This window comes from Diabrotica virgifera, chromosome 2 (genome assembly GCF_917563875.1).
Source record: "Diabrotica virgifera virgifera chromosome 2, PGI_DIABVI_V3a".
NCBI classification, from domain to species: Eukaryota; Metazoa; Arthropoda; class Insecta; order Coleoptera; family Chrysomelidae; genus Diabrotica; species Diabrotica virgifera.
In genome coordinates this window covers 185,215,577-185,242,775 of record NC_065444.1, presented here as the reverse complement: position 1 = coordinate 185,242,775, position 27,199 = coordinate 185,215,577, and the positions used below count along the sequence as shown (strand labels likewise).

At 35.6% G+C, this 27,199-nt stretch overlaps 1 protein-coding gene across 3 annotated transcripts in view; it reads left to right on the top strand.

Moving 5' to 3' along the window:
- LOC114331801 (hrp65 protein-like) overlaps positions 1 to 27,199 on the top strand; it is a 121,437-nt gene that overhangs the window by 41,985 nt on the left and 52,253 nt on the right. For all 3 annotated transcript variants that reach the window (XR_007696557.1, XR_007696556.1, XM_028281463.2), the window contains exon 4: positions 14,886 to 15,129. Coding sequence is in view for 1 of the 3 variants with exons in the window: in XM_028281463.2 (XP_028137264.1) it covers positions 14,886 to 15,129 (244 nt within the window). In the remaining 2 variants the exon portion in view is untranslated. The remainder of the gene's footprint in view (positions 1 to 14,885; positions 15,130 to 27,199) is intronic.

Sequence of the window (27,199 nt, the reverse complement as noted above, 5' to 3'; positions counted from 1 at the left end):
CTAACTAACAACTTTTGTGTTTAACCGGCTTTGTATTCCTTATTCGTCAGCCAATGTCGAAAAAATTTAGTCCGGAAAAAATGTGGAAATGATAATGTTTCTACACTATACCTAATCAAAAACTTTAATTTTACATGCATGACATTGTTTTTATTTATTTTGTTGTTTCATTATAATATATTCTTCTTAAAGTGCCTTGTCCTCAATGGATGTTGGCTGGCTACTACAATTGCAAACTGTTGTCTGTCTTCAGCTGTTCTTATTAGCTGTTCAAAATTTAACCCTGTTCACTCTCTTTCTCTCGATCTTTCCTTTCACTAATATTTGAGCATATTGGTACTTATTGTTTCTCAGTATGTCGCCTAGGTATGATGTTTTTCTAAATCTAGATCTAAAATTCTAATACATAGATATCTGCACGGGCCCAAAAAAATTTAGTAGATTTTATAAAAAAAGTCATGTTTTGTATCATTTTTAACATAATAAATTTCATATAAATATTCGGGCATTCAACTATCTCTTATTTTACATATCAAATCATTTTTATCCCTTACAGATCGGTGAAGGTCGTTGTTATATCGGATCTTATATACATACTTACTAATACAAATACAAAATATGTACTGAGAAATGCGATTCTCGATATGATTACCGGTACTCAAATACAAAAATAATCATAGTAATCAAAGTATCCTACTAATACTAATACAAAATATGTACATACTTGGAAATGCGATTCTCGATATGATTACCGGTACTCAAATACAATACTGTAAATGATTACTTTATACAAAAGTAACGATTTGTAACGAATACTCGAAAGTAACTATAATCAACATCACTACTCGCGAGCCGCAGTTTGGCCACCCCTGACATATATCGTAGAAAGGTAACAAATTACACTAATCAGGCTTGCTAAAAACTATAGGTAAGAGCTAAAACTGGCTCTTTTTGCGCAAATTAATGTAATATAGAAGGTGAACATTAAACCCATCTGGTGCTATGGTTTAGGTACAACTTGGAGCTCAGGTTCCAATTCGAAATATTAAAAAGATTTCAAACAAAAGTGTTATTACGAATGCTTAGCAACACTCCTTCTTATATTCCAAACATCTTTATTGTAAAAGACCTGAACTGGAAGGTTGTAAAAGCTGAGTTATTCTGAAAATTTACACCCAATACATTCTGTTGTTATTGATATATGTTACAGTTCAAGTTGATTCTCAGTTAGAGTTGACTCCAACTAGTTGGAGTCAACTCCAACTGAAACGAGCAGTAAAAGTTGATTTTAAAAATTTAAATCAACTTTTACTAGTTGGAGTTGACTCTTCCTGGATCGATTCAGTAAATGTTGATTATACGAGAATCTCAAGTTCATTTTTGATGAGTGTGCGTTTCTTTGTTTTGACCGTTTCAACTTCTTCTTCTTAACGTGCCCTATCAAGTCCCCTTGACGTTGGCGATTAACATGGCAAAACTGTCTCTGTCTCGAGCTATTCTAAATAGGTGTTCTGCTTTCTTTATTCCTGTCCACTCCCGGATATTCTTCAACCAAGAGGCCTGCTTTCTACCAATTCCTCTGCGTCCTTCGATTTTACCCATCATAATAAGTTGAAGAATATTATACCGGTCTCCCCTTACTACGTGTCCAAAATAGGCCATCTTTCTATATTTGATGTTATCAAGCAGCTCACGGGTAGCATTTGCTCTCTTAAGGACTGCCACATTTGTCAGCATAGCCGTCCATGGTATTTTTAGAATACGTCTGTGCAGCCACATTTCAAAGGCCTCCAAACGGTTAATGGTGGATATTTTTAATGTCCATGCTTCGACACCATACAAGAGGACTGACCAAATGTAGCATTTAATCATGCGCTTTCGAAGTTGAAGTTGCAAGGTATCATTACAGAAGAATGACCTCATTTTTAAAAATGTCGTGCGGGCTATCTCGATTCTACATTTTATCTCTTTATCTGGATCTAGTTGTTCAGTAATATGGCAACCAAGATATTTAAAACTGGGTACTCTTTGAATCATATGACCATCAACATATAACCGTGAATCTTGATGGGCCAAACGGCTAAATACCATGTACAGTGGAATCTCGATAAGTCGGATTAATCGGGACCGCGGCCGATCCGGGTTATCGAAAATCCGGGTTAGCCGGAGAATATGGTAAAAATTATGGTAGGAGAGCCCAAGCGGGGGTTTTTGCAGTTACTCGAGCGCTTCAGATTATCATATGGTGAGAAACCTGGTACCCTGCAGATGTACCTCTACCATATATTGGCTCTTAAAACACAGGGGAGTTTGTTAAGGGGGGCCCGAAAAAAAAATATATCCTTACAAAACTCGAAATTGTCAGATTAAGATAAGGTAAGATAAGTACATGCAAGAGAGTGTATATTTCAAAAATCTGACGATTTGGGCCGGGCGTAAGGAAATGGGTGAGTTATAAAGTTTCACAAGAAAAAAGCGAATATTTCGCGAAATGAATGACATATCAAAAAACTAAAAAATATTTGCTCAATACTTTTTAAAAATCTATCGAATGATACCAAACACGACTTCCCACGGAGAAGGGTGGGGGTAAATTTAATATTTTAAATACGAATCCCGCGATATTTCGCGAAATGAACATCAAATCGAAAAACTGTAAAATACACTTATTCAATATTTTTAAAAATCTATCGAATGGCACCAAACACGGCCCCCCACGGGAGTGGGGTGGGGGTTACTTTAAAATCTTAAATAGGAGCACCCATTTTTTAATGCAGATTTGGACTCCTTACGTAAAAATAAGTAACTTTTTTTCGATACATTTTTCGAATTATGGATAGATGGCGTTATAATCGGAAAAAACGATTGTTGGAAATGAAAAATTAAATTAAAAAATGGCAAGCGCCCACTAAAATGGAAAACTTTCCTTAACTTTTTTTGGTTTTAGGACCTACTCTTCACAACCCAATAGGTTCCCATAACGCTCGAGTGACTGTACATTTAGCATACTTTGCTCCCCTACTATTAGTAAATTACATATAAATAATGAACAAATACACATTATAATTGCAAAAACTTAAAATACATATGCACACTACATCTAAATTACGTACAGTTGTATACAGTATTGTTTATTTCTTGGTAAAAAACTCAGTCAAAATGAAAATTTTTTTGTTTTGTCTGATGAAAATCTGTCCGGGTTAGCCGGACTTCCGGGTTATCGGGGGCCGACTTATCGGGGTTCCACTGTACTTTGTTTTTGAACAGTTTATATTTAGGCCAAACTCTCTTCCCACTCTGTCAATGGCATTTAAAAGGTGTTGTAATCCATTCATATCATCACTTAAAATAACTGTATCGTCTGCATATCTGATTGTATTTATCAGAATTCCATTAACCTTCACACCCCATTCCAAATTATGCAGCGCTTCCTTAAATATTCTATCTGAATACAAATTGAACAACAGTGGGGACAGTATACAACCCTGTCTGACGCCGTTTCAACTACTTATTAGTATAGTCTGTAACGTCGCCCCCGTTAGGTAAATTATTCTGATTCGATTTTTTGTACAAACTTACTCAAAGAAATACATCCGTATAACAATCCTTATAACAAATACACAGGGTGTCACGCGGTACCGCGGTCGAAAAATTGTTTAACCAATTTCAGTCAGTCAGTAAAGACTCTTTATCGAACGAGTCTGATATTACGAGCAGAGGAACAGACGCGTTCGATAAAGAGTATTGAGGTGGTGCGTACAAAATTGTATCGTTAATCATAAAAAACATTAACACTTACTTACAACTTTGAGGAAATTTTTTTAATTTTAGACGAAATAAAAAATTTGTATGACAGTAATGACAGATGACTTTTGCATGATGGCCGGTTTTGATGTTTAATCGATAGTTATCAATATTGTATACCTACCTAATTACTAAATCTGTAAAGTTTTGATTTATTTTGTATGAATATAATTGCGAAACACTACAGAATTTTACTTTTTGACATAAATTTTATTAATAATACGATAAATTTTGTACAATATTTTTAATAATTAAAGTAAATAAATTTTAATTTCACTCAAATAAATAATCGATTGCTGCCATTGACCACTTACATTCAATCTCGGTTAATTTGATTAATTATCGCGGCAGGTAAAGTAACATTCTTCTTTCAATACAACAAAGTGTTACTTTACTGCCGAAAATGAGGGCAAATGAGTACAATAATGAATGATTTTAGTGAAGTTTGGCGATAAACAATGATTTTAAACAAATTCGCAAAAATACATAGTTTTTTCACTTTGTACAAATTTTTTTTAGATCCGTTGGGCCTTTTTTTCTCTAAAATTGACTGTTGTCGAGTTATTAGTGACTTAAAATTTGAAAAACGCCAAAATAACCATTTTCAAGGTTTAATAACTCGGTTAAAGATAATTATTGTGAAAGTCGAGCGAGCGGCCGTGGAGTAACGGCATAATCGCTGGCCTCATACGCCAGCGCACGTGGGTTCGAGCCCTGCTAAAGACAAACCATTTTCATTTTCAATAATGACACAAGCCGTCTCACCGTGCCTCGGAGAGCACGTTAAGCAGTCGGTCCCCCTGGGGGACATCGACACTAGTTACTTGAAACAGGGTTAAAGATGTAATTGATTAAAGCTACCTCTATAAGATCCTGAAGAAATTTTTGTCATTATTTCATTAATAAGATATTATTTTTAATTACCAACAATGAGCGCTAACCGTGTATTGAGGCGCCGTCAATGTGAGTGCGAGTGAGACTCACCATTGGATGGCTGGAATGGTGCATCTCTTTAGCACTCACCATTGACGGCCGCCTAATGCGCACTTAGCGCTCATTGTTAATAATTAAAGTTAAAGCTTAGTAATAAAATAGTGACAAAAATTTCTGCTGGATCTTGTAGAGGGGGCTATAAACTTTGATTTGGTCACTTTCTGACTTTCATAATAATGGATTTTAACCGAGTTATTAAGCCTTGAAAATGGCTATTTTCGCATTTTTCAAATTTTAAATCGCGTATAACTCGACAACAATCAATTTTTGAGAAAAATCACAAAATACCTTTTTTTGCTCAGAATAACCCAAATGATCTAAAAAAAATTGTTCGAAGTGAAAAAATTATTTTTGTGAATTTGTCTAAAAAAATTGTTTAAAAAACAATTTATCGATCAAGGTACTGCCTGGCACCCAGTAGATTTGTTATAAGGACTTCTTTTTGAGTAAGTTTGTGCAAAAAATTCGAATCGGAGTAATTTACCTAACGGGGGCGACGATACAGCCTAGACTAATTTGAACATATTCAGTAACATTTAATTTCTAGAATCGGCTGTTTGTGTGAATCAGAATCAACTTTTACTAAATGGCATTGGGAAGAGTATACTTTTCCTAGTTGGAGTCTACTTTTACTAGTAAATGTTGAATATAAATCTTCATTTTATATTTATAATCAACTTTTACTGAAACCAGCCGTTAGAGTTGACTCCAACTAGTTGGAGTCAACTCCAACTGGATAATCAACTTGAACTGTAACATATACACTGTATAAATATCAAATAACTAAAGATAAAATTATTTATGGCGACATACCTACAAGTTAAAGGTCAAACAGAAGTCAAAAAAACATTGGGACTCTTCTTCAGAAATTCGTTGTTATACTGCACCAGCAAGGACAGCGTCTTTAAGTACAAGCAAATGCTTGGTGGCCATTATATAAATCTAATGATCAGGATACTGAAGATGTATGTGGTTTTCATGATGTTATTCAGTGGCGTAGCTAGCCCCGCAGGGGCAACATATCAAAGTTTGTCGCAGGGCCCTTTTCCACCACTGATATGTCATAGTGCTAAAACCATGTCCAACAAAAGAAGCAAAAACGCTTGTATAGAATAGAATAGAAATTATGCTTTATTGTCACTGAAAGTTTTACAATTTTATTGACAAAGCTCACAAATATTAGGAAAAAAAACAATAACAAATACAGTTTACTGAAATTACATAAATCGTCAATATTATTACAAAATAAAAGATAATGAAATAAAACAAAACAATACAGGGTGTTTCATTAATAATTGAAAATGTTTTAACTGTAGATTCCTGGGCTCAAAATATTATGGGTTAACCCAAATCACCTACTCCGAAAATGCTTCCTAAGGGAGCTGGAGTTCTTTGAAGATGTTTCTTTTAAATACCTTCAAAACACTTCTATTTATAAAAACGAAAACTGGTACGTCTATTTATCTTCCAGAGATAAATCCATTTCATAAATTGCGAATTTCTAGTATCGGTCACATGCGTCCTCTTTGGGTAGGGCAACGGTTATTTTATCGCATAACTTTTTTGTCTTTGAATTTTAAGTATTTTTGACACTGGATTATTAAATCGTGAGGTATTCTAGTACTAAAAGTTACTCTTACTTTAAGTCGGTAGGATACACCGTTTTATAGAAAAATCGATTTTGAAAATGTTTCGTTTTTTGACTTTGAACAAAATTTGAAAACATTTAAAAAAACGTTCTATTTTACCGACCTAGTAACTTTCAGTACTAGAATACCTCAATTTAAAATCTAGTGTCAAAAATGCTTCAAAATTAAGTCAAAAAATAATGCGATAAAATAGCCGTTGACCTACCCAAAACGGACGCATATGACCTGTACTAGAAATTCACAATTGATGAAATTGATTCATCTCTGGAATAAACGTACCAGTTTTCATTTTTTGTTTTCATAGGTAGTTTTTATTTGAAAACTTTTCTCAAATTAAAAACACAAAATTTTCAAATCGACATTTCTAGAAAACGGTGTATCCTGGCGACTAAATCAAGGGTACCTTTTATTACTAGAATACCTCACAATTTAATACTCCAATTTCAAAAAGACTTAAAAGTTAAAGATAAAAAAGTTATGCTATAAAATAACCGTTGCCCTACGCAAAACGGACGCCTATAACCGGTACTAGAAGTTCCCAATTTATGGAGACGATTTATCTCTGGAATATAAATAGGCGTACCAGTTTTCTTTTCTCTAAATAGAAGCGTTCTGGAGATATTTAAAAAAAAAAACGAATTACAAGACGCCTTCTTTAAAGAGCTCTAGCTCCTTTAGGAAGCATTTTCGGACTACGTGATTTGGGTTAAAGCTTAATATTTTGAGCCCAGGAATCCACCGTTAAATTATTTTCAATTATTAATGAAACACGCTGTATATTGCAAAATGTAAATAAATTGCAGTACCTAATAAGTTCTTAAATATAGATAATAATAATAAACCTAATAAACTCTAATAAGACAAAGTCGAAAACTTAGATTTGAATTGATGAGACTCATTGTTTTAAAAGAGATTCAGTTTTTTCAAGTAACGGGTAAATCGACATTGAAAATTAACGTAAATAAAGAAGCTCTGTACTTTGACAGCGAGCGACCGGCAAATACATAAATATACCTAAATACAATTTATAGATAAAGAACAGATTACACGAAAATATAAGCAAACAATACACAGTGTTTCAATGTTTCAAATATTCAAAGGTAAAGCGATTACAAATATTGCAATTTGGCCCTACACATTATACAATGTCTCACACACAGCCAGCTGTAAATAGACAAGAAAAAGTAGCTTGAAAACAAAAAAGCTCTGTAGTTATAGAAAGGTGAGAGGCAGAAAATAGAAAGGTACCTGTACATAAGTTTATATAGATAAAGAATCCATTTCACGAAAATGCCGATATCCAAACAAAACACACTGTTCAAAGCGTTTTAATAGTGAAGAAATTTTGTAGAATATTTTGTTCAATTTTTTGCATGGAATTTTGTTTCGACATGCCGCGCTGGGGCTCCTGAATGTAGGGGGCCCCGTATAATTGATACGGCGGTAGAGATTTCCAAAATTTCACGCTTCAAAAACTCATAATAACTTAGAAGTACAAGTTGAAAGTCTTCTGTATTTTAAAATAGTTCAAACGACCCGTGACGTCACATAGTTTAACTTTATGGTTATAATTAGGTGTATTCTTTTCTTCTTCTTTAGTTTATTGGCCTCCACCTACTTGAGTATTTGGCCAGCCCATTGTCGCGGAATAAGGGAAAAATATTTATATTCTAATGACATTTATCGTATGTCATTATAATAATATATACCAGTTTCTTGAGATTGGAGTTTGATACAGTTTTTGAAGGAAAGGAAAGACGGTTTACTACGGAAAATAAAAGAAATCATCATAAGTGGTGTTTAGTGCCATTTTCTAAAAGTATAAGTTTTCTATGGATTTAAAATAGTTCAAACGATCAAACGTATTTTCTACTGACGTTTATAATGTCTAATTTAAAATTGTATACAATTTTGTTTACTTTGTTCGTGCAAAATGTAAACACACAACCATATGATGTCACGACACGTTTTGGGCTAACTGCAATAATTTGAATTTAGAATCGTCTTTAGGGGCCAAACGGAACACAAAAAACATTTTTATTTTCGATACATATTTTAAATCATGTTCTGTTGTGTTTTATAACATTTTTTTCGAATTTAAAATTGTATGCAAGTTCCCTATTACGGATACATTATTTTATTTCTTAAAACAACTTAATTTTTTTTGTCAATTGTCATTTTTGACTGGGGTCATTTTGACCCTCGTTGGTCATCCGTGTAACAAAAAAAGGTTGGTCATCGGAAGATTAACCTAACTGAATTGAAAAATGGATCAAATACCATCATACAGTTTAGGAAAAGACCAGCCAATCGATATGTCAACCAACCATCCATTGTGGTCCAAGGGTGTGGGTTTTACGGCCCTCCTCATTTTAGGTCTGTTTTTTTTGTTCTCAATTTCTATTTAAAAAGGGGAAAATGATTGAATTTATGTATGTATGGATGTATTATGTGGAAAAGTTACACCGTTCTGATTTTTTTTCTATGTTTCAAGAGGGGGTTGGGGTCGATTCAGAACCGGTATAATAGTTTGTGACTTTTGACCACACATAAGCCAGCTATAGAAATGGGTAGGTAAAACACGGCACATTTTTGGGGGTATGTATAGCCGAAAAATTGAAACACTGAACTTTGAAAAGTTTGTTTTTTCGACAATTACTCAAAATTTCAACCTACAAATTGCGCCAATAACTGAGTGTTTGTAGGAGGACTCTAGAATCTAACGGTGTATACCTCACCTCTATTTCCTACGGAAAAAACGGTTTTTCAAGCTGACTAACTCCTATAATACCTTCAGTTCTCATATCTAATCTTGGATGCATCAGAAACTACTTGTCAATAGCTTTCAAACTCATGTATAGAGACCAAAATCGGTTAAGCCGTTTAGAAGTTATGGAGCTCCAAAAGTATAATCTATTTAACCATTATCGTCGAAATAATTGTAGTGGTTACGACGCTAATTTGATCGGGCAATCCGAGTTCATTTGCCAGCCATACGACCACATTTTTTTCAATTTATTCCGAATAGAAAAAAAACCTAGTGTGCATTCAATGGACAGAAAGAATTATATTGAAAAAGAAGTATTGGGATGGCTGGGATATTAACTCGAATTGTCCTATCACAAGTTTAGTGTCTTAACCAGTAGATAATTTGAGCGATAATGCGCCAAAGGCGACCATTTATAACGCTTACCGTGTAATTGACAAATTACATTCAAGTTCATATATTTAATTTATAAAAAACTTTGAAAAACTCCTGATACCAGAATAAAAAAACCGCCAAACGCCGTAAAATGAGTGGCGTACACAATATTCCAGCTACAACACAGCTGATACGAATATTACCTGGCTCAACAATGTATTTTCAATTTGATTGAAAATAAAATTCTAGTTTTATTTTGAAAGCTCTTTCCATAATACTTGCTAAATTTAAAGTAAACGCGCTACAAAAGAGCTTCAAAATGCAAACAGTATCACAGTTAGGCCGTCCGCACATGGGGCGACGCTCGAAGTAATCGACTCGATTCCAGTCACGTAGATCTCTCCCCGCCGCTCAAGTTCCAAGTTGTGGCATTGAGCTCGGTACGCGGAGTCTTTAGGATTGCGAATCTCCTCGTCTTGTTTGACTCTCGTTCCGTGCGACCTGAAGCGCACGAGAAAGTTCGAGTGAGACGCACGTTTCCAGTCATTATTATATTTGTTTCCTTCGTTTTTTGTTGATTTTTGCGCTAAATTAAATTTTAGTTTTTTAAAGATCGGTGAATGTTATGTTCGTTGATTGTAGTACTATTAGATTTGTGGAAATATATTGTTTGTAATATAAAATTCTGAAAACATTGAACTTCTGTTTCTAGGTGTTTAATATAAAATTCGTTGAGGAAGTAGAAAAATACCCTCAACTGTATAATGCTCATTTTATACAAATTATACTAAAAATGTAATACTACCTTACTTTTCACAGATCGAAACAGTCGTTTTTATTATTAAATAAAAAATGCTTTCTTCTTGGTCGGAAGATGTGTACAAACAGAATCGATTAGTGTACGGAGAGCAATCGCTTGTGCCGCAGGGTTTGTATAAGACAAGCGAACTTCGAGACGTGTCTTCGATCGACCCATGTGCGGACGGCCTTAGGATTGCATGACTCTCGTCCCTTGCGATCCGCAGCGCACGAGAAAGTTTGAGTGAGACGTACGTTTCCAAGTTTATTTTATTTGTTTCCTTCGTTTTTTGTCGATTTTTGGGCTAAACTAAATTTTAGTTTTTTTCAGATCGGTGAATGTTATGTTCGTTGATTGCAGTGGGTACTAGTACCTTTGTGGAAATATATTGTTTATAATATAAAATTCTGAAAATATTGAACTTCTGTTTCTAGGTGTTTATTATAAAATTCGTTGGGGAAGTAGAGAAATACAGTGGAGTCCCGATATAACAAACCCCGATGTTAAGTATTCCCCGATATAACGAATTTTTTTAAATCCCCTTCAAACGTCCATAAGACTCAATGTAAAAAATACCTCTATATAATGAACTATTTCGATTTTAACCCTCGATATAACGAATTTTTACGATTTGCGGAGATAAATTAAAACCCCTGTATAATGAATATTTAGTGTACAAATCCCTATATAAAGCACGCAACCCACAATCAGACCTGCTTCCCGCCCCCATTCCCCTGGTGAAAGGTGAGCTACATGATGTCGAAGAAGCTGTTATTAAGTGGTTTAAACAGTCCCGGGAGCATATTTACAGATGCTTGCGTGTGTAGACACCAGGGTGTTGAAATCAGTTAGGGTTTGGAGAAACGGTACATTTACAGATGCTAGCGTGTGATGACACCACGGTGTTGAAACCAGTTAGGGTTTGGAAAAACAGTACGTTTACAGACGCTAGCGTGTGTTGACACTAGGGTGTTGAAATCAGTTAGGGTTTGTAAAAACAGTACATTTACAAATACTAACAGATTTGGACACCAGAGTGTTGAAACCAGCTAGCTTTTTTAGTGGTTATACATGCATAGATACTAACGGCTATTGACTTTGATTTTATATACCTACTGTTGTGGAAAAATATTTAAGTGATTTAGGTATTAAAAATAATTAAACGTTGTTGCCATATAAACAATAATATATTAACACAAAAAACAACATAAAAAATAATGTTGTTCTGAAGCTATGTGCTTGTGGCATTTTTATAATTAACTATTTAGATGGGAAATAAGCCACAATTAAATTTAAAAAAAAAAACTTTATTAACGGTTCGACGCCCAAATCGGGTGTCGTTGTCAAAATACAAATTACGTACTACTAAATTAAACAAAAATGCTGTTGTTTAGTAAAAAATACTTTAAAATGTATAATATACTTATGTATGAATTGCCAATATAAATGAGTCAGATTAAAAAAATTATTAGTAGAATTTTTTACTAAGCATCAACATTTTTGTTAATATACAGGGTGTTTGGTAAAGAATGGGCCATAGCTTAACCTCAGGTTCCCGAGGTTAAAATAGGCCGATTTAAGCTAACTTACCTTAGTACAAAGTTTATAATAACCGAGATACAGGGTGTCAAAGTTAAACTTTTTTTTATTTATTATTGAATATTTCCTGACAGATATGAGATAACAACATGAAATTTGGTATGTGAGATTTTTTTGGGTCAAGAAAACTAAATTCCCCACCAAAAATTATATATTGCCCAGAGGGCGCCACATACGCCTTTCAGAACTTATTTATTACGTTAAATTTTTTTTATCCCTCACTCTGTATAATTTTGACATTAAAATTTTTATTCTCCTATTAGTTTTACTTAAAAAAGCTATACTTCTTTCATCTCTCTAAACTCAACGGTTTTCGAGATAAACGCATTTTAAATCTGCGATACACCATCATTTTTAGCATAATATCATTGTAGTTACACCCGAAAAATAACTTAAAACCATAATAATTGTGCCAGTTCTCAAATTTATGGCATTGCATCGTAAATTTCATTTGAAGAAATTTGCGATACATTTTTGGATAATTTTATGGTTTTAAGTTATTTTTCTGGTGTAACTACAATGATATTTTGCTAAAAATTATGTTGCACCGCAGATTTAAAATGCGTTTATCTCGTAAACGGTTGAGTTTAGGGAGATGAAAGAGGTATACCTTTTTTAAGTAAAACTAATAGGGGAATACAAATTTTAATGTCAAAATTATGCGGAGTGACGGATAAAAAAAATTGAACGTATTAAATGAGTGCTGAAAGGCGTATGTGGCGCCCTCTGGGCAACACATAACTTTTGGTAGGGAATTTAGTTTTCTCGTCCCGAAAAACCTCCACATACCAAATTTCGTGTTGATGTCTCATGCCTGTCAGGAAATATTCAATAATAAATAAAAAAAGTTTAACTTTGACACCCTGTATCTCGGTTATTATAAACTTTGTACTAAGGTAAGTTAGCTTAAATCGGCCTATTTTAACCTCAGGAAGCTGAGGTTAAGCTATGGCCCATTCTTTACCAAACACCCTGCAGTAGTATTTTTTATTTTGACAAAGACGCCCGATTTGGGCATCGAAACGTTAATAAAATTATTTTTTTTTTCAATTTAATTGTGGCTTATTTCCGATCTAAATAGTTAATTATACAAATTCCACAAGCAAATAGCTTCAGAGCAACATTATTTTTTATGTTGTTCTTTTGTGTTAATATATTATTTTTTATATCCCAACAACGTTTAATTATTTAGTAATACCTAAATCACTTAAATATTTTTCAACAGCAGTAGGTATATAAAATCAAAGTCAATAGCCGTTAGCACTTATGCATGTATATTAATTATTAAAAAAGCTAGCTGGATTCAACACTTTGGTGTCCAAATCTGCTAGTATTTGTAAATGTACTGTTTTTCCAAACCCTAACTGATTTCAACACCCTAGTGTCAACACACGCTAGCGTCTGTAAACGTACTGTTTTTCCAAACCCTAACTGATTTCAACACCGTGGTGTCAACACGCGCTAGCATGTGTAAATGTACTGTTTTTCCAAACCCTAACTGATTTCAACACCCTGGTGTCTACACACGCAAGCATCTGTAAATATGCGTCCCGGGATAAAAAGGTACCCGTTGGAGGTCACATGCTCCAAGAAAAGGCTCACCAGTTTGCAGAACAATTAGGGCACGCAGACATTCGAGCCAGTAATGGCTGGTTGGATCGGTTCAAAAAGAGGCACGAAATTAGTTCCAAAAAAGTTTGTGACGAAAGGGCTGCCGTGGATGATGTAACTTGCGAAGATTGGAAAGCTAAATTATCAGACTTGACCCGTGGATACAATGCCGATGACATTTACAATGCTGATGAAAAAGGGTTTTTGACTGGGTTAAGCGATGAGAAATTCGTTATACAGAGGTTTAAATTCGGCTTTAAGAAGACCTTTTGAACGAATATTGGCCGCATTTAACCTCGATATAACGAACCCCGTTATTGAAAAATTACCGATATAATAAATTTTTTTTCGGACCCGTCAGATTCGTTATACCGAGGTTCTACTGTACCATTAATTGTATAATGCTCATTGTATACAGTCGGCAAAATGAAAGAATACCCATGAACGAACATATAAAACACGCTGTATTTTCCTGTCACCGTGTCACAAAGAAAATTGTTCAGTGCAAGTACATGTAATAATAATTATTACATGTACTTGCGCTGGCCAATTTCTTGTATGACACGGTGACATGAAAATACAGCGTGTTTTATATGTTCGTTCATGGATATTCTTTCATTTTTCCTACTGTACAAATTATACTAAAAATGTAACAATACCGTATTTTCACAAATCGAAATAATATGTAGTCGTTTTGGTTGATATATAGAAAATGCGTTCTTCCTGGTTGGAAGATGTGAGCAAACTGCATCGACTAGTATGCGGAGAGCAATCGCTTGTGCCGCAGGGTTCGTACAAGACGAGCAAGAGGCGCGAACTTCGGGACGGGTTTTCGATCGACCCATGTGCGGACGGCCCTACTCTTTTTTGGCGCGTTATACTTCAAATTTAGCAAATATTATACAAAAATCTTTCAAAAGAAAACTATAATTTTATTTTCCATCAAAATGAAAATACATTTTTGCACCACGCAATATTTTTATTCTTGTAAAATAATTTTTTAATAAATTTTAGATTTTAACTTTTTAAACGAGCAGATTTTTATTCTTGTAAAATAACTTTTTAATAAATTTTAAATTAATAAAAGTATTGTAAAAGCTAATACAATAAATAAAGAGTATCAAAATAATTTCGGTTATTTACATAGCTTAAATTAAATTTTTACACTTAGTGCTCATTCGTTCAGATTTTGGGTTATAAGTTTGGTTATGGTATTAGTAAAAAGTCTCTGTTTTATTACAAATTCAGAGAGAAAAAACGCTAAAGGAACTTGCATTATATTTTATAGGTTGACAGAGCTGTCGTATGCGTTGATGAACGTGGCAAACCAACAGGAGAAGCTATTATCGACTTCTCAAAAAAGGGTTCATCTTTGCATGCCATTAAAGCATGCTCAGACGATTGCTTCTTTTTGACTAATTCACTAAGACCATGTATAGTGGAACCTTTCGAATACTCAGATCTTAGCGATGGCTATTCTGAAAAAGATGTTCCAAAAAGAAATAACGATTATCAGAATGAGAGAAATATTGGTAAGTGGCACAAAATATTTTTAAAAATAAAATTGAATAAAGAATTTTGGCTTGGTAAAAGGTATATTAGTTTAAAAAGCCACTATAGGGCTACAAACATAGAAACAAAACGTTTTTGCTCTGTAACAAGAGCATCATCAGTGTTACCTAAAATAAGTATAACCATATTAATTAAGCAAAATGTTAAAGTTAAAATGATGACCAAGGTAAAAGCAAAGTTTGGTTATACTTACAAGAACATGGTGAGCCAACCAAAAAATACAAAGGTCAAAGCCTTTCAAAAACAGACTAAAAGTCTTATATAGTTGCTAACATGGTAAAATCCAAAGGATCGATATAACACTGATGATGCTCTTGTTACAGAGCGAAAACGTTTTGTTTCTATGTTTGTAGCCCTATAGGGGCTTTTTAAACTAATATACCTTTTACCAAGCCAAAAACTTTTTATTAAATTTTACTTGTAATTAATGGTATAGAAAAGGATTTTTAAAAATAGTTTTGAATTGTGCTTGTTTATTTTTAAATCTTTCTAGCTTTTAATAAAAATCATGCTTGATGCCTCATGTGGAAACTAAATCAAATTAGCACATATTTCAAAACTAAAGATAAAGAAATTGATCTTCGTGATATTCAGTCAAATCTTGTGATTATTAGGTGATAAAATAATCTGGGCTCAAACTATTTTACAAAGTTTTCTAAGGGCAAGATAGAATATATTTCCTTTGAAACAATTATAGCTCTTAATGGACGCAATTTAGGATGCCGGCATAGTTGTGTAAGGAAGACTAAAGCATCATAATATAGTGAATATGTGTAATATAATGATGTAAATGTAATAAAAATCATAATGTAATACACCCGCAACTAATCTGATATAATACATATCTATTATCTTGACCTTAAGTTGCAAAGTATGATTTGCCCTAGGAAATTATTCATTTCAACTGATATCCAATGCACCAGAGGGAGCGAACTAACTATAAAATGATTACAAATGACCTGTTAAATACAGGTTCGTTAAACCTAGGTTCGCAAGATGGTTCCTCCCAACGTGAAAGTCTTACAAGAATATCTTAAATTTTTACATTCAAATTACAACATAATGTCTATATAACTTATAAAAAATATAATAATGAAGTCTATAGAACCATAGATAATATAAACTAGTGGATTCTTTCTCCTTCCTGGTCTGGGTCAGTCCTTTGTCTTTGTTCCTGTATTTTTAAGCTGATGATGGTTCGTGAAGAGCCGAAACGCGCCCTTGTATGACCTTTTAATATATACATTTTGTGGTACTTCTTTGAGTTTTCGTACTTCGTTACCTCGAGACCACATTTGAGAATGGATACTTCTTTTCATATCTTCAATTTGTTCCGACTATTATTCACTTAAGGAGTTACATAGGTCTTGCGGGTAAAAAAGTGACTTTTTAAAAAAATTATATCTCGAAAACTAAAAATTATTTTTATTTATAATTGGGACATGTACAGTGGGTACTTAAGGACTCAAATAATTTTTAGTTTTCGAGATATAATTTTTTTTTAAAGTCATTTTTCTACTCGCAAGACCTTTGTAACCCCTTAATATCATCAACCCATCTCATCTCTGTGGGCGAGCGACACGCACCCTCAAAATGACTGACCCCAGGTACTGACCACGATATGGTGAATGCCTAATTTTGGTCATACTTTATGTTTTTGATGGTGCGAAAAACGAAAATGCGGTTTATTTTGAATTTTTATTTGGGAGGACATTGTCAAAATCACAATTTTACCTTAAAAATAAAAAAAATGAAAAAACGTTTTTTTTTTTTTAGTTTAACTAACTACACTTCTGTTCCATTTTAATATTTCTTTCTGAAATTTTTATAGTAGGTATATATATTTCTTACCTTTCTGAAGACAATTGGACATGTTTCAAGCTTTTAGTCTTATTCGAATAAAAGATGAATTTTTTAAAGTAAAAGATGCAGATTCCTGAATTGCAAAGTTTAATCGCAAAAGTTGAGTAACGAAATTTGAAATTTAGCTTTCTAATCACGTTTATGTTAAAATACATAAATAAATAATAAAGTACAAATAAGTTTTCTGGAAAGTTTTAGATCAAAATGTTTTACAGAAAAAAAATGGTGCAACTTTTAATATCGAAGTTATAAATCCCCAAAATAATGTTTATTTAATTGATTGATTCGACCGTTACTTGATGGAAGTTCATTTTATCTAACAATAAAACACTGAAAACGTTTGTTTTCTATACTTCCACAAAATTTATTATAACTATGCGACTACAGCTGTTTCGGCAGAGTGCATTTCTCAAGTGATTTAGTTTACTATGTGTTTGCCTTTTTAAAGTCTTTAACTGAAGAGGTTGAGGAGTGGTTGAGATTTCCATAGATTCTAATAAAGATAGTTTAAGGCCTTTATTTTGAATATGCAGAATTTGAAACTCTTCATTAAAAGAATGATTATGATCTAGAAGGTGAAGTACATATGTAGACGTGTCTGTTTTTCTATTGTTGAAAGCCCTTTTGAGTTCTGCTATCCGTTTGTCAACGGTTCTGCCAGTTTGACCGATGTAAGTTTTCGGACAGTCACCACAAGTTAGTTTGTAGACACCACTCTGTAGTTATTTTATCTTTCGGCTCTTATTGTTCTTAATATATTTGCTTATGTTGTTGTTAGTCCTGAAAGTTGGTGTTATTCCTTTCTTTTTTATGTATCTGGCTATTTTTGTTGTTATCTTGCCAGTATATTTGATAGAGCAGAAGGTACTGGGTTCTTTCTGTGGTGGTGGATAGACTAATTTCAGGGCTTGCTTATGGAGTTTTTGGTTTAAAATTTTATTAATTGTTTGTTCGTTATAGCCATTGTTTACTGCTATTTGTTTAATGATGTTCAGTTCTATTTCGAAGATATTTTTTGACATGGGGATTTCTGTCAGTCTATGTATCATGCTATGGTAGGCTGTCAATTTGTGTTGTGTAGGATGGGATGATGCATTGTGTATAGTTGTGTCAGTATGGGTATGTTTGTTGTGTACTCTGCATATTCAAAATAAAGGCCTTAAGCTACCTTTATTAGAATCTATGGAAATTAATAAATTAAAAAATACAGATATAATTCTGAATGACCAACTCGAGACAAACAGCTCCCCACTCCTCAACCTCTTCAGTTAAAGACTTTAAAAAGGCAAACACATAGTAAACTAAATCATTTGAGAAATGCACTCTGCCGAAACAGCTGTAGTCGCATAGTTATAATAAATTTTGTGGAAGTATAGAAAGCAAACGTTTTCAGTGTTTTATTGTTAGATAACGTTTATTGTTCGAGATACTGATCATAAGTGGTGAATAGTTAATTTTGATCTTACTTTATGTTTTTGATGGCGATGAAAACGAAAATGAAGTTTTTTTGACTTTTAAGTGGGGAACATTGTTAAAATCGCAATATTAACCCAAAAATAAAAAAAAAACATAAAATCACGTTTTTCTTAAAATTAAAAGGCGCAAACTTTTTTTCGCACCTGACTATAAATAGAGGTAATCATATATACACCCTCTGAGGATCTCTAATGAGAGTGAAACGTTCGTAAGGGCGTTTACGATGCTCTCTGAACGAACTGAAATATAAGACGTCTATTGATGATCGTCAATGACTTTAATTTGGAAATTATATTGAAATTTTTAAGAATTCTGAGATTCAAAATCAAAACCGTTTGGAACATGAAGAAAGTAAGCGATAAAAAAACAGATAAGGTGGGACTTTCATAATAGTCCTGTCGCCAGTAGGGGTACAACGGCCTCCTTAATTCAGATGGACTTACCCAAGTTTTCTTTATGTATTTTGACCCTTAGAATACGAATTTTTTGGGTAACAGTCGATCCGGATGTCGATAAGATTGTTATAAACAAAGAACTTGAGGAATCACATAACAGCGATTTTTCGCAAAACAAAACATGTTTTTGTACTTTGGGTCATTCTAAGCAAAAAATTATTTTACAAGTTTTTTGGTAGGATGCATAGTTTTCGGCATAAACGGGGTTGAACTTTCAAAAAATCGAAAAATTGCAATTTTTGAACCCGAATAACTTTTGATTGAAAAATAAAATAGCAATTCTGCTTACCGCATTTGAAAGTTCAAGTAAAATTCAATCGGTTTTGATTATTTTCATTGCTAGAAATTAATTTCTTTATTGTTAAACAAAGCTATCAAGACCTAGTGATTGAATGATGTTTTCAATGCATTTCTAATTTGAAATCGAACGAGTAGGCGCGCATACAGAATTTCTACGTACATTACGTCCATTAAAACGAATGCATTGGGCCCGGGAAACACTATGTGTTTATACCTTTATTTAACAAATAAAAAATTATTTTTTAGCAATGCAAACAATCAAAACTGATAGAATTTGACTTGAACTTTCAAATGCAGTAATCAGAATTGCTATTTTATTTTTTAATCAAAAGTTATTCCTGTTCAAAAATTGCACTTTTTCGATTTTTTGAAAGTTTAACCGCGTTTATCTCGAAAACTACGCGTCCTACGAAAAAACTTGTAAGACCATTTTTTGCTGAGAATCACCCAAAAAATACAAAAAAATATTTTGTTTTGCGAAAAATCGCTGCTATCTAATTCCTCAAGTTCTTTGTTTATAACAATCTTATCGACATCCGGATCAACTGTTACCCAAAAAATTCGTGTTCTACGGGTCAAAATACATAAAAAAAACTTGGGTAAGTCCATCTGAATTAAGGAGGCCGTTGTACCCCCCCTGGCGACAGGACTATAACCAGTTGAAGAACTTGGTTCGCTGACGACATTTTTGTCTCCGTACCGAACATATCAACCATATGCACAAGAAGATCGACAAGCGTGCAAAATACTGCAACCTAATGGTCCTTAAGATAAATACAGAAACAACGAAACTTTTAAAAACAACAGCCAAGGAACTAAAATTAAAATAAATGGAAGACAAATAGAGGAAGAAGATAACTTTACATATCTGAGATAAATTCTGGAAAAAACGTGGTAGTAGATTAGACGTAAAAAGAGAAAAAGAATAGTAAAGGCACAACATGCATTATACAAAAATACTAGATTTTTTGTAAACGGTATATTTTAAAATACCTTAAATAAGGGTCACATTAAAACAAAACGTTCTCGGATTAAGAAATCCATCATCAGTGTTTCTAAAAGCCAAAAAAGAGCATGCCTGAACCACCAAAATGTTTTGGCTAAAAACCCTTTGAATCTAAACAATTATGTTATATTTTATGTTACATGTTAATATAATAGTTTAAGGATGTTTATCCTCATTTCCCATGACTATTATCTTTGTTTTCTCCATGTTTATTTTCATATTTCTTTCTTCCAGCTCCTTCCACATTATTAGTATCCTTTTGAGGTCATCTTCGTTGTGTGCTAATAACATCAGGTCGTCTGCAACTGCTCATATTGAAATTCCTATGGGTTCTAGTCTGTGGTAACCAATGTGTAATTTGCGTGTCTTTGTTTCCATTGTTTTTATGATGTCATCCATGAGTACAATGAACAGTATGGGGCTCAGTACTCCTCCCTGCTTCAGTCCATCACTTATTTACGTTTCGGAATGGGTATTATCTTTCCTGACGTAGCATTTGTTATGTTTATACAGGGTGTTTCATAGGGACACGGAAATACAAATAATTGTGAATAGAGATTATTATTATTATTATTATCCAGATTTAGCCATACGGCTCACACTCCCTCTAAGGGGAAAATTGACTTATCCCAGATACCTACGGTATCAAAAGGATTGAGCTCTGGTGGGACTCTTTCCGTGTTATCGAGCCCTAGGTGACTTGGAATGGAGGTGTATCTCCCAGAAATTTTCGTACGCATCTGGCCGTCGCGAGTAGTACAGCTTTCTGCATGGTCTTATAAAGATGTTCATTCAGACCCAGCTTTTTTATGCTTTCGAGGAGGGTCTTCGGAATGACTCCAGTAGTAGACACAATAATCGGTATCGTCTGGGTACTTTGCATTCTCCATTGCCTTCGTATTTGAATTTCTAGATCTCTGTACTTGGCGATCTTTTCAGTAAATTTACTACGTAGATTATTGTTGTTAGGTATCGCCACATCAATTAGTGTTGTTTGTCTTGTTAATTTATTAACTAGTACGAGATCTGGTCTATTATGTGCCACTGTTTGGTCTGTGAGCACAGTGCGGTCCCAGTATAGCTTGTAGTTGCCATCCTCAAGCATACTCTCAGGGACGTATTGATAATACGGGAGATGGTCTGTTTGGAGAAGTCCCAGCTTGATAGCTATCTCTTGATGAAGGATTTTTCCCAGTGCGTCATGCCGTTCCTTGTATTCAGTTGCAGCAAATGCCTGGCAGCCCCCTGTAAGATGTTGGATGGTTTCTTGGGCTTGACATCCATATCGGCATCTGTCGTTTTGAATCTGAGGGTCTTTGATGATATATTTCAGGTAATTTCTGGTTGGTATAACCTGATCCTGAATGGCCAGTAATGAACCCTCCGTCTCAGGGAACATCTTTCCTGATGTCAACCAGTAGTTCGACGCTATATTGTCGACATAATCTTGGCTGACCTCATTGGGATGTCGCCCGTGCAGAGGTTTACCCATCCAGGCGCGCACTTTTTCGTCCTTAGTACGGTGGTTTATGCGCATTTCTGGTTCCCTCAGTTTGATCGGTGTTGTGTCATCTACTGCGCAGATAGCGCGATGTAGAGTAGATGTCTCAGCCTGCATCTGAAAATAAGTTCTTAAATTAGCAATTTGTTTATCTAATTGCTCACCTATATCCATAAGTCCTCTTCCTCCTAGATTCCGTGGTAATGTTGTTCTTTCTACTGCACTTTTAGGATGGTGTTTTTGTGCCTTTGTGAGGTGTGTTCGTACTTTCCGCTGAAGAGCCTCTATATCTGTTTTTGTCCACTTAATAATACCAAATGAGTAGCTAAGCGCGGAACATGCGTAGGTGTTTAGTGCCTTAAACAAATTTCTACTGTTAAGGTGTGAGCGAAGCAGCTGTTTTACCCTTCGTATAAACTCAGTAGTTATCTCTGTTTTCATTTGTTTATGGTCAATTTTCCTCGCTTGCTTTACTCCAAGATATTTATACATATCGTTTTCACCCATGGCCTCGATGTTCTGGCCATTTTGCATATCGAATCCTCCGGGCTGTACTTTTCCTCTGACTATATTTAAAATACGACACTTATCTAGTCCGAAGTGCATATTAATATCATTAGAAAAAGTTTCTACAGTTTTTAGCATCTCGTCGAGTTGGTTTCGAGTGGAAGCCATTAATTTCAAATCATCCATGTACAATAAATGATTAAGCTTCGCCACCACATTGTTGTTATTTTTGATGCTAAAACCTGCATCTGAGGAGTTCAATAGCTGAGATAGTGGGTTCATGGCTAGACAGAACCACAGAGGACTCAACGAATCTCCTTGAAACAGGCCCCGGCTGATTATGATATTTTCAGTTTCGATGTTACTTTCACCAGGTATTTGAAGGTGAATTCTAGTTTTCCACTCTGTCATTATATGTTGTAAAAAGGTCACTATATTATCATCGACTTTATATATTCTCAAAATATCTATAAGCCATTCATGCGGCACTGAATCAAAGGCCTTCTTGTAATCAATAAAAGCAGTAAATAGATTCCTCTTTTTGGAATATGCTTGATTAGAAATGACTGAGTCGATGATAAGTTGTTCTTTGCAACCCATGGAACCCTTAGCGCATCCTTTCTGTTGAGGCTCTATGATATTGTTCAGAGCACAGTGTTGGTAGATACGCCGGGCTACACAGGATGTGACCAATTTATACAAAGTTGGAAGGCAAGTAATTGGGCGGTATTTTGCTGGATCTTGGGTGTTATTTTGATCCTTCGGTATTAAATAAGTGGTTCCCTGAGTTAGGAATGATGGAATATCCTGCGGATTAGAAATAACATGATTAATTAGTGTTGATAAGCATTCATGAGCACTCGAGAACTTCTTGAGCCAAAAGTTTTGAACTCCGTCTGGTCCAGGAGATTTCCAGTTATGAAGCTCTTTGATGATATTTGAGACTTCTTCAGTGGTGAAGTTATTATTATTATTATTATTATTATTATTATACATAGGCAAGGGCAGATTATGGCCAAAAACAAAGAAATTACATAACTAACCTACTAGTAGATACAATATAAAACAAAAAAAAAAAGATATAATTTTTGTTTACATAAAAAAAAATAAAATAGTTCAGCTATAATAAGAAACGGTCAAGTCTGTTTTTAAACGTGTTAGTAGAGGGGGCCGTGACAATGTTATCACTAAGGTTATTGCAACTCCCGAACACTATTTGGTAGGAAGTTCTGCCTTGATCTCGTAGAAAAGTTCTCTTTTTTAAGTTTGAACTGGTGACCTCTGAGGCGTTCATCTTGGTTTATAGTAAACATTTCGTCGAGATTTTCGAAACTGAATTTTAATATTTTAAAAGTGGTTATTAAGTCTCCACGTTGTCGACGAAGTTCGAAGGAAGTTAGATTGGCCATACTAAGTCTCTCTGCATAAGAGGGTCTTCTCAGTCCCAATGGAATTCGAGTTGCTTTTCTTTGGACGTTTTCCAACAATGTTTTGTCTCGAACCAAATCAGGATACTACTACTACTACATTGTTTGATTTGCTTGTCTGGATAATGATCAGAAGAAATGCGTACAATGTGCTTCCCCGTTTAGGATTTTGTCCTCTTCAGGGTTTGTGGTGAATGTTTGGAGTTGGCAGCAAAAGCAAACAGTCCGAAAAACACACTGGGGCAAGCGCCGTGTCCTGGTGTTCTTGGATCCTTGGTTATGCCGGACGGTGGTGTCCAGAAGGCTAAGAAGTCAACAGAGAAGAAAGTTTGATGGATTGTTGTTGGTTCCATAGTCATTTACGTGTACTGTCCGTGCTTTGCTCTCGACCAGTCTCCCTAGAAACCATTGTACAACGACAGGCGAACCTGCGTCCCTCGTCGGCGGTCAGGAGGTGGCTTTGAGCGCAGCGTGGACAGTGAGCGTTCGAGTGGAGAAAATAGTTGCGGCTATTTTCTTGGGACGAACAGGTATAATTGTGCAATGAAGTTGGGAAACCGCAAAAAACCAACTTCTCCCTGTTCGGGGTAAGGAAGAGGAAATGTTAGAGGTGGGTACGGTAGGCTAACGGGGTAGCCTCAAGGATGTTTTCGTACTCTACCGGGAGTTCGTCAATGCATGTTTGCATTAGAGCGGACGGTACGTGAATCTTTTTGCGTTTGGGCTTTCGGTAGAGTACGTGGCCGAAAGATGAACAGGAACATTTGAGAGATTCTTGTGTGTCGGAAGGGGGGCCGTTGATTACTTTGATTGTGAAGTTCCTGTTCAGAGAGTTTATTCTCTCGGTGATTTTGGGGATGTTCGAGATGTTATGGATTTCGTTTGAGGGATATCGCCAGTGCTCATAGTTACATCTACGCAAGACTCTGCGCTCTGTCCTCAAAAACCTCTCTTGTTTTTGTCTTGAGCAAAGAGAGTAGATACATGATTTGTACTCCATGACGGGTCGAATAAAGGTCTTGTAAGTGTGAATGAGAGTCTTCTTGTGTGTCTTGCCAATTTTTCCCGAGAGAGCGTTGAGAAGTCTGGCCCTGTTCCTTACCCTATCTAAAGTTGCCTTTAGATCTGCGTCCCAGTTGAGAGTCCTGGTAAACAGTACTCCCAAGTAGTTCACAGTCGGGCTAACAACAAGCCTTTCTCCCAACAAACTCAGAGGATATTGGTCGTCTTCATTGCGAATGATTCTATTTGACACAGAAGGGGCGCGAAACACAATTGTTGTTGTTTTGTTCGCGTTGAGCGTGACTCTCCACTTACAACACCATTCGCCGACGCCGTCCAACAGAGCCTGGGCTCTTCTGAAGAGGAGTCTTGGGTTGTATCGAGAGGTAGTTGAGAGCAGAGTCGTGTCGTCTGCATAGAGAAACAGCCGAGTACCTGGGATATTTTGGTTAGTGATGTCGCTCTTGTAGATGATGTACAACAGCGGCGCTAGGACTGAACCCTGGGGAACTCCAGCTTGTGGAGTGAAGGGGGTGGACTTTTGATCGCATATTTTCACTCTGACAGTACGGTTGTGGAGGTAGGAGTGTACAATTTTGGTAAATTGCAATGGTAGCCCGATGTCCAGAAGTTTCCGAACAAGCCCGTCGTGCCAGACCTGGTCGAAAGCCTTCTGCACATCCAGAAATATGGCTATGGCGAATGAACCATCGTTGATGGTTTGAGTAACTTTGGTAGTGAAATCTATTAATGCATGTTTTGTAGATTTACCTGACTGGAATCCATATTGGAATTTTGGAATGATATTGTGATTTTCGAGAAAGTCATTGAGCCTCTCTTTTAAGATTAGCTCAAGGACTTTACCCAGAGTATTGATTAGTGAGATTGGTCTATAGGATTCCACGTCGGTTGGGGGTTTGCCTTTTTTCAAAAGCATGATGGTGTTGGCCACTTTCCAAGGAGTAGGAAAGTGGCTGTTTTTGAGACATGCATTGAATATTTTAGTTAGAAGAGGAATGATACTCTCTGGAAGTTTTTTGAGGCACCTTCGGTTGATGCCATCAGGTCCGGGAGCGCTGTTTTTGCCGATTTGGCAAAAGCTCTCCGTTTTCCTGTCGGTGAGGGGGTCCATGATAGGATCATAGACTGGAATGTAGTGGTTGAGAGTAACATTTACTATGTATTCTGTGTTGAATTTAAATATGCGATCAAAGTTCGGGTTATCTGGCGTTTGAAAATTGTTTTGAAGCGAATTTCTGAATGCTTCGGCTTTCCCTTCTGGGGAATTGACTATGTGGTTGTTGACCAACAGATGAGATGGTTGAGATACTTTTTGTTTTGTTAGGACTTTGAATTTTTGCCAGAATTTACCTCCGTCTCTGTAGTCCAGTTTTGAGGTAGCATCTTCCCATCGGCGAGCCGTTAGGACAGATATCTCCCTCTTTATCCTGGCACAGATCCGGTTGTACTCTGTTTTGATTAGTGGGTTTCTGTTGGCCTTGTATTGACGTAGAAGACGTCGTTTTTGTTGAATTTTGGCAATGATGTATTGTGGAAGTGCCGGTGATGTATAAGTTATTTGTTTGAGTGGAATTGCGTGCGTGATCGCCTCAGTGATGAGGTTCTCGATATCGGTTGCACTTGTGTCGATACTATCGTTAGTATCGAGATCGCCTAACATTGGGAGATTTTGTGTGATGAAGTTTTGGAATTCAGTCCAGTTAGCGTGACGATAGTCTCTTATAGATCTTGGAGGGTTTGGTTGTTTTGGAATGAGTATGTCGGTGTCGACAAGAAGAGGTAAGTGGTCTGACGTAATCGAATCGCCTATGTGGCATCTATCCCCGAACCGATCCAGAATGTTACTAGTAACTAGGATGTGGTCGACAATAGAAGCCCCATTGGCGTTCAAAAACGTGAATTCAGTGTTGGTGATTCTTGAAATAGGAAGGTCTAGTAGATAATCCGTGAGGCGGATGCCTTCTGGGTTTTGACGATGATCACCAAACTGTGTGTGTCTACAATTTAGATCGCCCATCAACACAGCCTTGCCGAGCCTCGAAAAGTACTCTAGCAAATGCCTGTTGAGTGGTTGATCCGGGTGTTTGTAGTAAGAGACTATCGTGAGGGTTTCGTTATTGGGGATGTGCACGTCAATTGCCAGGAAGTCCACATCAGGTGGACGAAAATTTTGTGGGAATGTGTGTGTGTTGTGCGGTATTCCGTGTTTCACGAGAATACCATTCCCACGTGAAACCTGACAACGGCTTCGATGGATGATCGAATATCCTGCGAAGTGTGGATCGTTTTTCGACAGAGTATCTGTGAGTGCGAGGATCTGGATGTTATGCTTCGACAGGATATTCTTGATGAGGGGTCTCTTTTTGGAGAGACCCTGACAGTTGACTGTGCCTAGGGTGAAATCCATAAAGGGAGGGTGTTTAGTGGTTGGGGCGGAATGTCACCGTGACATTGCTCCCGTACCCGTGGACC